The 12,496-nt window shown below is 45.3% G+C and overlaps 1 protein-coding gene across 2 annotated transcripts in view; it reads right to left on the bottom strand.

Annotated features, from left to right (window-relative positions):
- Positions 1 to 4,358: 4,358 nt before the first annotated feature.
- ARK2C (arkadia (RNF111) C-terminal like ring finger ubiquitin ligase 2C) overlaps positions 4,359 to 12,496 on the bottom strand; it is a 116,743-nt gene continuing 108,605 nt past the window's right edge. Inside the window, exons 6-9 of one of the 2 annotated variants that reach the window (XM_084629464.1) lie at positions 11,960 to 12,055; positions 9,708 to 9,814; positions 7,621 to 7,772; positions 4,359 to 6,768 (exon numbers count right to left, since the gene is read on the bottom strand). In XM_084629464.1, the coding sequence (XP_084485590.1) occupies positions 7,655 to 7,772; positions 9,708 to 9,814; positions 11,960 to 12,055 (321 nt within the window). In that variant the 3' untranslated portion in view covers positions 4,359 to 6,768; positions 7,621 to 7,654. Of the gene's footprint in view, positions 6,769 to 7,125; positions 7,773 to 9,707; positions 9,815 to 11,959; positions 12,056 to 12,496 lie in introns of those variants that run through there. The other variant, XM_084629463.1, reaches the window with a different exon arrangement.

Genomic DNA, 12,496 nt, shown 5'->3' with positions numbered 1-12,496 from the left:
GCCATGTCTACACAATCTCTGGCCTGTCTGCATCAACAAGGGCACTAACACGTGCTGGGGCCCCAGCCGTTTGTGGCTGAATTTTAATCCTCACACATTTTAGCCTCAGTTTTAAAATTTAATCAAAATTAAAATATTGCTACTAAGTTTGCCCAGGAACCTCTAGTCTCAGGACATACGAGGCAATTTTACAAAGGAGCACTTACTCCCATGAGTATTTTCCTTGACTCATGGGAGTAAAGGCGGCAAGATGGCACCCCAGCCATGTGATGAATGGCATAAGCCTAATATGTGGCGTGGGGGGAATAATTTGCCCCAATTTTAAGTTTAACACAGACTTTCAGATTACTAAACTGTAGATTTTATGTTGATAATTTTACAGTCTATAGGCCCAGACCCTCAAAGGTATTTAGGCACCTAATGCCTATTGAAATCAATAGGAGACCTAAATACCATTGAGGATTCTGGACCATAGTGTCTTCCATCCTAAAAGAGCTGAAAATGCTTTACAGACATCAACAGTTACGCAAAGCTGGGGTCCAAGTCAATGGGCTTTGGATCAGGTCCTGTATGCAGAGCTCACATCAGTGGAAATACATTAAGAGGGCCTGAAACATTATAGGAAAGGAAAGTAGAGATACAAAAGTAAAAGAAAGAAACCTACCAGAAATAAATAACTTCCACTTAGACCGGGAGGTGTAGTTAGCAATGCAATTCATTTTATTAGTTATAAATAAAGTACAAAAAATCCACCAAAAGTGAATCTAAGCATTTACACAATTTCTAATGTCTCTTCATTTCTTCAATGCACTATTGCTTTAATATTAATAATAAATATTTTGTCTAGCTTTCTTCTATAAAATAGTCTATGTAGCAAAATGTTGCACAGCACAACAGAACAGCAGTAGGATTACAAAAAAGGTGGAAAATCCTTTCACTTGCCCGTGCCATTAAAGGAGTTTTTATTTGTTTGTTTGTCCACGCATTGCTCTAGTTATCCCCATTACAGTCCGATGGTGCCCACGGGAAAAACAAAACCCGCTCCACATTATGGGTATGTGCACGTTAAAGAACAGTGTGAGATGGAGGTGGACATGTTTTAGTCACAGTGACAAAGCAAGCTAAGCAGCACCTTTAAGGGACGGGGAAAAAAAAGGCAATTAAGACTGTCGTGTTTTTTGGTCTCCCGTCCAAAATAAAATCACTTTGAAACAAATTATGGGAAAAACTGGCTCATGGCCAGGATAATTTCTCAATTATTTTCTCACTGATATTCTTATGCAGTTGAACTGCTAATCATTGACACGGCAGCTATGACTCAAGGTTAACATTTCACAGCAAGGGCTCCCACCCTCCTGAGCTGCCTATTTGCTGGTTATGGATCAAGCCCATTTAAAAGTGCCCCTCCTTGCCCTGCTGTGGCTGCTGAGCTATTCACTGGTCTTGCTGCTACTATGGTGCCCCCTACTGGAATATGCTCTGCACTGTCTGGAGAGTGGTACAGTTGTCCCTGCCTGTAACTTTCACCTGGAAAAGAAAGGGTGCAGGGGGCAGAAGAGGGGGGTATACTGTTTGAATTGACACCTCTGAATGGCAGACAGGCTTCGGATGAAGGTTTGTTTATTTGCAGTTTTATTCGTGGACCAGTATCTCAAGGGTGGAAACAATCACTTCTAGCAGAGCCCTCAGGGTTGTGATAGCTTGTGGTGATAGGTCTGTCACACAGTGTGTGCTGTCCCCATGCATTCAAAATACAAACGAGTTGTTTAGGATCAACAGTGGCTTGGGTTCATTAATCCCCTTTTTCTAACTTCAGTTAAGTTTTGGGGGTAAGGTGGGCTTTTATTTGGAAATGAACTGCCTGGTCTACACAAGTACCGTGCAGGATTTTAGGATTTAAAAAAAATTAAACTCAGCTGTCACACAGAAGAACAACCATTGTACAGAATTATCATCTTTACGTATATTATAGGTGACTTCTCTAATTCACAGGAAACCTACTTATATGTATGTGTGTCCCCTCCTTAGTAGAATGCTTATATGACAAATTTCAACCCAAGAGAATTTGCCTTGATTACACTGAGTTACTCCTAAGGAATAACGGTTTCAAATGGAACACTGCCAAACTGTTATTTCTCTAATGCAGCTAGCAAGTCTGACCAGATTATACAGTGGTTGTCATAAAAGAATCAACATTTGCCAGCAGCTACCATAGTTTTCCTTCTACATACACCAGGAGACATCTAGTGAAATGACTGGCAATTTTTTTTAAGTGGCTTCTACTATTCTCCACGTGAACCAATTATATCAGACATCTAGGGTCACATTTTCTAGAGAAAGGGATTTCCCTTCTATGCCTGAAAAAGCATTGTGAAGATGCCAGCTGAAATTACTGTGTCATATTAAGTTACAACTTTTTGATGGGGAGAGTAAAAAATGGAGGGTGGGGATTTCAATACTGATTTATTTTTAAATGATTAAACAAACAATTTCTAGGCATCTTCAATTCCAAGCCCTAGAGGCAATTTATAACTGTTTCTAACCAGTGGTGCTGCTGTCACTGAACCAGCTGAGACACTTGGAAAAGTCAGACAATAAAATTACAGCGGGGGTGGGGGGGAGTAGTCTCAGACCTAATTCTTTTGCTGGATTCATGAGTGTTCATTCTACACAGTGGGCCTGCCACACAGGAGAAGGGGCCACACAGGCCATTTTCTGTGGTGCCCCAGTCTATTCGGTCTGCACCTGCAACCACCTCTAGGGGGCTCCAAAGTAACAGCAATGTCCCTGAATTGGCTGGCAGCCACAGCAGAGCAATGGAGTGATCTTTCCAAAAAGTGCCCTTCGTTAATCAGCACTCAAATTCCACCTAACACTTGGTCACAGCTCCTCTATAATGGAAATGCTGAGAAGTCAGCCACTGCCACTGCGCAATCTAGGGCCCAGACGTGCTCTGCTCCCCATGATGAACTCCCTGTCTTCAAAGGGACTTCCACACTTGGGCTCAGCCACAAGGTCGGGCTCCACACTTAAAAATACAGTTTGATCATCTCAGAGGGCAGCCCCTGTCTTTTGCCTCATCCCTTTTGAAATGCTTAGCTGGCCAGACATGTAGCATGCTGAACAAACCACCACCTCACACACGCACAGGCACACCAGACAACAGATACAGCAGGAAGGAGAAAGCCCACAAAAGGTTAGTTTAAAGGGAACCATGCAAGGCCAGCCGGAGCTCTGCGACAGTGGTCACCAGGCAAAAAAATAGATCCATGTGCCTGTTTCCCCGCTCACCCATTTGTTGGTCTTGTCTATTTAGATTGTAAAAAATTTGGGCTAGGGTCTGTCATTCACTATGTATGTGTACAGTGCCTAGCACAATGAGGCCCCAGTTTCGAGGGGCAGGAGGGAGGAATCCAGGAAGTACTATAATACAAATAATAAAATAATATCCCCAACAGCCCCGGCACCGTGGCATCCGAGACATGGCAGTTACAGCTCAGCCCTGCTGCCTGTCTCCTGCAAGCAAGTTTCATTGACTTCAATAGGGCTATTTATGGGAATAAGAGCTGCAGAACTGTGGCCAGATTTCCTCTTCTAGGTACAGGAGGAAATTCTGATATTTCAGTCACTACTGTGCAGTTGTTATTGGCAATCACTGGCTTTTTAATAGTGACCACTGCATACTGAGGAGGAATATGGCCTATAGAGACTCTCTTTCTAAAGGGGATAACCAGCACTGACCTGATTTGCTTTCAAATCCTAGGTGTATATTATGTTACGATGGTCCAGATGCTGCCAGCCCTCTGAGCAAGAAACTCCCATTGAAGACACCCCCGGGGGCTTGCGGGAGCCACCCCGATTATTTGGCTCTGAGGAGTGTTATTTTCCTTCAGTGCATACGGGCATGAGTGAAAGGATCACCACAGTTTGATTATGAGTGCAAATAATATTTATATATATATGTGCTAAACACAGTCACTATATTGCAGTTTTCCACTATGTCACAGCATACAGAATCAAAGGTTTGCATGTTTATGGAATGTATCCAAGGTAACAGCACCACAGTAATACAGTTTGTAATCACACACCCTGATTGATTTTTTTTTTGACATGATAAGCTTTACCCACCCCCATGCCCCGTGTTTAACTTTGTTTAAGTACCGATGCATGCAAAGCATTCCATTCCCAGAAACGATGCAAAAATGAGGTAATAGGAGTAATAAAAAAAATTAGTATTAATTTCTAAATAAATAAATTATAATTAAAAATGCAAAAACAACTATAAAAATAATTAAATAAGAACCCACAATATCTACAAGTTAGTCATAAATTATGATTGTTAAATATAAGGCATTTAAACTCACAAAACCCTGTAAACTATGTTTTGTTTCTAGAGATTTGTTTTGTTTTGAAAAAAATCACTCTATTAGCTCATTCTACTCATACAAGCTATTTAAAGACAAGGGAGCCTGACACACCAAAATGCAAATTTCAGACGTTACAAGCTCTCGCGTGCCACTGTATCACTCACTCACACAGACCATGGAAGTTTGGTGCTTTCTTCACCGTTTTAAAAACTGTGCTTGTTCATTAGGCAAATAATAATACTTTCGCATAGACGTAAGAGACAGGGGTCGGAAGAGTTCACTTCCTCCCCACTGAATAGTTCATTCCAAGTCTTGAAAGGTTCTGAGCACCACCTGCAAGGTGATGAGCACCACCTGCAAGGTGCTGAGTAGCTGTAATTCCCATTCACTTCATTAGAGGACCCTCAGCCCCTCCTTGGACAAGCTCAGCACTGGCAGGACCAGGCTAGAATGCATGATGGATTACAGTGCATCGAAAGAGCAACATCTTGTTTGGCTTGTTCATATTATTTTGTAATGATGTATGAATCTGCTGCTGCTGGAGTGAGGCCTAGGCTATTTATTGCCCAAGGCCCTCAGCCCCTCTAATCTCAGGGCTCAGACTGCCATGTTCAACAAGATAAAGTAGAAATGACCACACGTGTTCCAATGTCATCTTGAGGCAAAATTTAACAGTGCTAGAATTTTTCAGAGCGGAGTTTTGCAAGAGCGGTTACCTGCCCCAGTTATCTCGCCCCCACCCCCGACACTGTTCTCATCACACACACACACACAGGACGAGAACAGTGGTTCCGAATAAACATTTATGGATTGCATCTTCTTCACCTGCCCTTGTAAGTTATTATCTTTCCCTCCTCCCCACGCCACTACCTGTGTCTAGCAAGACAGATCAGCTGAAGAGATGACGACCCTGGGCGAAATGACTGCAGTGAATTGAAGAGCCTTTCCTGTGCGAAAGCTGATGCAGTCGCTCGTCCCGGCCCTATCGTTAACTTTATTCTCCAGACTGGAAAAAATATATAACATGGGCGTCTGGGAGGTCAGCGTTTTCCAATTACAGCTCGCAGGAATTCTATGAGCTCTCCAAGGGTAATTTATGTTCGTCTCCACTTACAAAACATTACTTAGCTCCTATGAAACAGGCACTCGTGGGAATGAGAAATCATCCTCCATATAAGCATCCTAAATACATGTTTCTGATTAAAAATCCTCTAGTCACTTTTTTGCTCCCCTAGTACATGAAAAATGTATTAAAAGCCTGGAGAATCTGGGCTGTTGATTCCAATCCTCCAGAGAGCTGTCAGATAAAGAAGACTGAGTAAAGAGTCAACATGCACTTAATTCAATGTCTCTCATGGCAAATAATCTGAAATGTTTATTTCAAGGGAATGTGGCTCAGAAAGTGCCATTATTTTTGGCACTTCGTTGATTACTTTCTAATCTTTATTTTGTACATACTTATAACCGAGCCGGCCAAATTAGCATCCGTTTCATTTCAGAGCTCACACCTTACATATCTATTATATAGATGTGGTTTTGTGCTGTACATGCATACACATCTACAGTTTAAAATTCAGACCAAGTAGTCAATTATCCCATACATCTAAATTCCCGTCCTGTACTGAAATTTTCACATTGTCCGCAATTTCTTATGTACAATATAAGACTGAACTATCCTGTTATTCTCCCCCGCTTCTTGTCATCAGAACAACTCGCTGAGATTTTCCACAGCCAGGTATGAAGAAAAAAGTGGATTTTTAAAAAACCTGCAGAATTCCACCTGAGCTGTAAGCTCCTCTCTTATTCTTGCTTTCTAAGCAACGAGATGCTGCCATTTCGTGTAAATCGCAAAAGGAAAGAGCAGAAGAAAGAAATTTAGTGCAGGATGCAACCTGAATCAATCCCTTTTCTCCTTTGCCTCCAGGAGCCTGAAAAGGAGGTTAGATGGCAGCACAGCTCTGGAGAGTTTAATTAGATCACTTGAAATTTCTTAGTCCGCGAGCCAAAGAAGACCATGAGATTAGGAATTTAATTGTAAGAAGGGCATGTTGGTTGTGTTCAATTTTCCCCCTTCTGGATACCTGCCTTAGCAGAAAATATGGTTTGTGCTTTTGTTTTTGAGAGACGGAAGAATGCATTTCTCATCACATTGCAAGCATATTTCCAGGCCAATTAGTCCTCCAAAACACACTTGCAGGGTCTAACGACTATGACCAGCTTAATAGGTTCTCTTTCTCCAGCAGAGAGACAATGGATCTTTCACCACAGGTGGGGTGTCAGGTTAGCATCAGATACATCTTCTGCTGAGGAATTCTTGGCCTGGTCAGGAGAAATGTGGAACACCTGCAGCTCCCACTGACATCAACGGGCCATACAGATTGCAGGAGCCATTGCAATTGCACTGGAAGATGAGACAGTGGTAGGAAAAATTACAATGATAAAACACCAAGTGGCCCTCCTTGAATGCTGCACCCCAAAGTACATCGTTAAGCTATGGAAGCAGGAGAAGCAGAGTCAGTCACAGGATCCTGCCCTATAGAAAGTGTCCAGCACCAGCAGATAAGTAAGAACAAACCTTCTCTCTATCGTTTTGTTCACTTCAATCTGATTTTTTTTTAGGCTTCTCTAAATTAGCAACACACTGTAAACATAATCAAAGAAATAAACTCAGACGAGGCAAAGAGCACGATCCTTCTAACTGTAAACAGGAATTTGCTATTTCACCTCTTTCCCCCCCCCCCCCCAAAGGTGGGAAGATTTAACTTTTTTTTTCTTTTTTCCTCTGCACATTTCAGTCAGGCACCAAAATAAGGAATCTATGAAAAAAATATTTGGTGGAAATTAGGTTAAGAGCGACATGTCCACCACAAGATGACTAGGGCACCAAACACAACATTTCTTAAGCTAACATGCTCCAGTTGCTGTCCACAGAAATAGCTAAAGACCCCCTAACATGTGTCTACTTATTCAAGAGGTATATATACAATCCTTGTGAAATCCAGGATTGACAGGCCAGACTAACCACACACTAGTTCCTTCATGTTCGATACTAAATCTTCTGTAGCACAGGGCCTTCTAGCTCTGGGAATACCAGCTCCCATGCATTGGACCAATATGGCTGTTAGGATCCTCTCCTACCACTAGATATTGTACCACCAATTTCTCCTTTTCGCTAATGTGCTTGCAGACTTTTCCTCTAAATCAAATGGCTCAGAAGGCAAAATTTTGCTGCAAGGGCTTATGGCCAAATGACCTGGTAAGGAAAACGGTGCACCGCATTGGTTCTTTCAGCTGTCAGAGCCAAGTTGTGTTTCAATGTCCACTCTGCAGATCGGGCACTTCTTGCTGGTTGCTAGCCACTGATCCACGCACACTTGGTGAAACAGATGCATACAGGGTAAACGCCTGCAAAAGAGAATCACATGCCTGTTACAGTGGGTGAAGTGATGTGCATGAGGCAGGTGGAAAAGGGACAAACACAACCACGTATAGGATACAGAGAGGGAGAGAATCAAGCATTCTCCACTTAGTATGTTTATAGATTCATGGATTTCAAGACCCGGTGGGGCCGTTATTACTCTCTAGTCTGACCTCCTGCATAACACCCTAAGACAAAGAACCACACCCAGTAATTGCTGCATCAAGCCCACATCTTCTGTTTAAACTATGGCAACTCTTTTAGAAAGATATCCCGGCTTGATTTAAAGAGGGATGGGAAAACCTGCCACACCCCTAGGCAAGTTGTTCCAATGGTTAACAACCCTCACTGGTAACATTTCTGGCCTCTCTGTTTGTTGCAGTTCAGAATCGTTTAAGCTTGGCCATGCTGAGTGACCTGGATGGCACCTGTACACACAGCCCTTGCGAAAACATTCACCAGCTGCACCCAGCACCTTAATTCCAAGATTTTCAAAGTGTCCCACAAACACCCGTTTGTTTTATAGAAACGGAAATTGGAGTAAAAAAATGAAGGTCCAGTGCCTTTAACCCTTGTGCATATGCCCTGGTGTATGGAGGATGGCAGGAACTGCTCCCTGAAGGGACAACTGAATGCACAGTGCCCCAGAAGAAGTACGTGGTGGGCACAGGGAGAAGGTAGAGAGCCATATCTCTCCAGGCAGCCTGGACTGGGCTCATCTGCAGAAGCAGGCTACCCCTTTCTTGAGTCAAGCTACCTCATTATGGAGGAGTCACAATCCCTTCCTCCTGCATTCAGTGCAGCTCTGTCCCACCGCCCCCGCACAGGGCTGCGCCTACATGCTGCCTGTGATTGGACCAACGTTTCAGCAGAATAAATGGGCACAGCCCTTACTCAGCTGGTGCAAGCCAGGAGTAACTCTGCTGATGTTAGGGTTCCGCTACCATGTACGCAGCATTGTTGGGAGAATAGATGCCAGCCCTGAATCTTCAGTCTCGTCACTTTATGTGTGGTGTTGGCTCCTACCCCACTTAATTGCCGCAATAAAATTTTGCTAGGACAAAACTGATATGCACAGCCAGTAATCTTACTGCAGGTTGGTTACTTTAGGGTACAACGGAAGGTCGCAGCTATTCCATGCCATCTGCAACATTGTTGTGTTGCCATTCTCGCTCACGGCAGCAGGAACTTTATGCCAAGAAACCCAAAATTTCTTAAGTGGCCGTGACCTGGCTTCCAGTTTTGGGTGCTCATTTAAGGCTCCTAAAACTCTGGTTGCCGTCCCCCTCTAACCTCCCAAACACACATGCACTGAGCAGCTGGATTAAAGAGGAACCTGAAGCAAAACCCCAGATCCAAATGTCCCTGAGCTTGAAATCTAAGTCTTCGTATAGCTACTCCCGTCATAAGGGGTTGAGTCCAAACTCCAGATGCAAACACCCCAGAACTACAGAGCCTTGCATACAGATCGGAACTGTGTGACTTGCCACTGACTTAGCTATCTAACCTGGCTCCTGCTGTCACACAAATACTGATTGGCACTAAAACCTGCAGTGCTGTGGGCCTAAAAACACAGAGGCCCAGAAGTAGGTGACCAAAAGCAGAAGTCACTGTTGACAACTTTGCCTCAGTGCTGCAGCATAGCTCCCTTTAGCCACAATTTATAAAATGGACTTTGAGAGAATCCTAAAGACGTTTAGCTTCCTACAGACACCTGCACTCTGAGTATCAAAGGGAGCTCACCAGATGTGCAGTGATGTGCGTGAGGCAGAGCATTGACAGCCTGGGCTTAAAAACATACTCACACAGCGGTGAATGATTTCCAATAAAATAAAATCCAACCAAGCAGGAAATGAATGGAAGTAAGGTGGAGGCTGGGGGGGAATCTGAGAGCCAGAAAATCTCTGTGGGAAAGATCATACCTCACGTCTTCTCCATCTTCAAGCATAGACAGACAGATTGTGCATTTCTCATCGGTGTCCGACTCCTCCCCATCCCCCTTCTCAGCTTTGCCTTCCTGCGGTCTTCTCTGTGACAAGGTTAAAGACGTAATGTAATTACACAAGGAGAGATTATGACTCACTACTGTTCTCTACAGCTCTGCAGCTGGAGGATTCTGAACAGTAAGTGCTTCATTGTCAACTGAAAGGACCCACCAGGTTAGGGAAGCCTGCCCAGTCAAAAAGCCTGCCCAGTGGGATGCATGCCAGTTCCTCCTCATGCTCCAACTGTCAAATTGTACCAGGAGAGGAAAGGCAGACAGAATAATGTCAGGGTCGCAAAGGAGCCAGGCAGCCACTTCCTCACGACTTCCATGATTAAAGTCACAGTCATTAATGTCACAATTAATGTCATGATTTATTCTTAGGTACTGGAACCTCCACAGTCTCTTGGACATTTCCAGTGAAAAATAACAATCCCAGTTCAACCCTCAGCTATACCAACACAATTCCCACAGATGCTGTACCGGTACATCCCAGGAGATATCTGCACACCTATACCTGCCACAGCTACAGTTGTTTCCTGTAGACTTTAGAAGTGTGAGCCTTTCTACACAACTCAACATTCACTGCAGTAACTTCCATACCACTGAAAATACCCTGGTTGCTGGCCCACTGCCAGCAATTCCGGGCCCCAGGGCAGAGCAGTCAGTGGGCCCCCACGCGCGCGCAAGCCACGGACGCGGTCAGCCTGACATTTAGGCAATGCTGCGGCTGCGCAGGCTGGTGCCCGGCGAGCTGCCGGCTGCACTGCTGGCTGCGCTCTTCCGGCACAGCCAGGGCTTCCGCATGCCCGCCCGGTAGGGTTGCCAACTGTCTAATTTTGCAAACCCAAAGACGCTTGCCCCACCCCCTGCTCTGCCCCTTCCCTGAGGCTACGCCCCGTCGGGCACCTTCTTCAAGGCCCCGCCTCCTGTTCACTCCATCCCCCCTCCCACTGTTGCTCGCTCTCCCCCAGCCTCACTCACTTTCACCAGGGTGGAGCAGGGGGTTCTGGTGTGGGAGGGGGTGAGGGGTTGGGCTCTGAGAGGGAGTTTGGGTGCATGGTTTAGGCTGGGGCAGGGGGTTGGCATGCAGGAAGCGGTCGGGGGGTCGGCGCTTACCTTGGGCGGCTCCCGAAAGCAACCTGCACACAAATGCAAACCCTCTGGCAACAGCTCCTAGGCGGGGGGCCCAGGGGTCTACGCATGCCAGAGCCAATAGGCACTGCACCCCACAGCTCCCGTTGGCCACAGTTCCTGGCCAATGGGAGCTGCGGAGTCAGTGCTCGGGGTGGCGGTAGTATGCGGAGACACTCCCCGCTCCCCACGGGGGCCATAGGGCCATTCCGGCCGCTTCTGGGAGTGGCACGGTGCAAGGGCAGGCAAGAAGCCTGCCTTAGTTCTGCTGTGCTGCCAGCGGTGGCTGCCAGGGGCCCTTGAGCCCTTTTAAATTGCCCAGGCTGCTGGGCAATTGCCCCCTTTGCCCCCACCCACCCCCGTTGACAGGCTTGCTGGTGCCACAATCACTCTGGAGTGACAACTGTTACTTGTCTTGTGCTAATGTCAACAGGCCCCAACCCCATCGTGCTAGGTGCTGTACAGATAGAAACAGTGTCTTTAATGGAGCTCACTAAATGACAGCAGAATTCGGCCCATGAGCTTTTCCCATTGTTTTCCACAGTTTCCAGTTCCACTCACATCCCCTTTCCTGAGAGAGAATAATCTAAACCCAGCCCAGCAAGTAAAACAGAGTCAAAGTCTCAGGCCCCACTTTCGTTCCTCCTCCCTTGTAGATCTAAAATAAAGTGACCTCCTGGAGTTTTGATCACAAAATCTGGAGATATCACTTTTACTGAAGGGAGAGTGCAGATTCTCTCATCGCCGTGTGAGTCTTCCTCGTGTGGGACTTGGACTCAGAAGGGATATACATGTACACCCGCAGCTTTCTGGATCCTGGATTTCAAATTCCTCCCATCTGGATTTGAGGCTTTGGTTTGGGCCTCAATCTAACCTGAATTTGGTGCGCACACACACACCCACACACCCAAGTTTCTTCCCATTTCCTATCCCTGAGCAATCCTGGGACAAGAATGATTACGTGTTTCTTTACCAGCTACACTCATTCCCTTAGGAAGCGAAAGTCAGACCTGCTGGGAGAGTTACCTGTAGACTCAACCCTGGCAGCCTCCTCACCTTTTTGTACTTGTGTGGGAAAGTGAACCTCTCGATTGTGTTCTGCACAGCTCCCCGGTTCACGCTGCCTAATCTGTCTTCCAGCTGCAGCAGCTCCTTAAGCAGAAAATATCCACAAGGCATATGACAATCTCCCAAGACTATCCCTGCAGATTCATTCTGCTTTGTGATGAACATAGAATGTAAGGTTCTTTTCTTACCATTTATTCAGAGAAAGTATAATCTCATGTTAATAATACTATGTTTCACTTTCATGAAGTCTTTTATCATAAGAACATAAGAACGGCTGTCCTGAGTCAGACCAAAGGTCCATCTAGTCCAGTATCTTCTGACAGTGGCCAATGCCAGGTGCCCCAGAGGAAATGAACAGAACACGTAATCAACAAGTGATCCATCCCCTGTCACTCATTCCCAGCTTCTGGCAAAAAAAAAACTTGGGACAGCATCCCTGCCCATCCTGGCTAATAGCCATTGATGGATCTATCCTCCATGAATTTATCTAGTTCTTTTTTGAATCCTGTTATAGTCTTGGCCTTC

Source organism: Lepidochelys olivacea, assembly GCF_965140295.1.
Source record: "Lepidochelys olivacea isolate rLepOli2 genome assembly, chromosome: 5".
NCBI lineage: Eukaryota > Metazoa > Chordata > Testudines > Cheloniidae > Lepidochelys > Lepidochelys olivacea.
The sequence above is the reverse complement of the archived record's forward strand: the minus strand, read 5'-3'. Positions and strand labels throughout refer to the sequence as shown.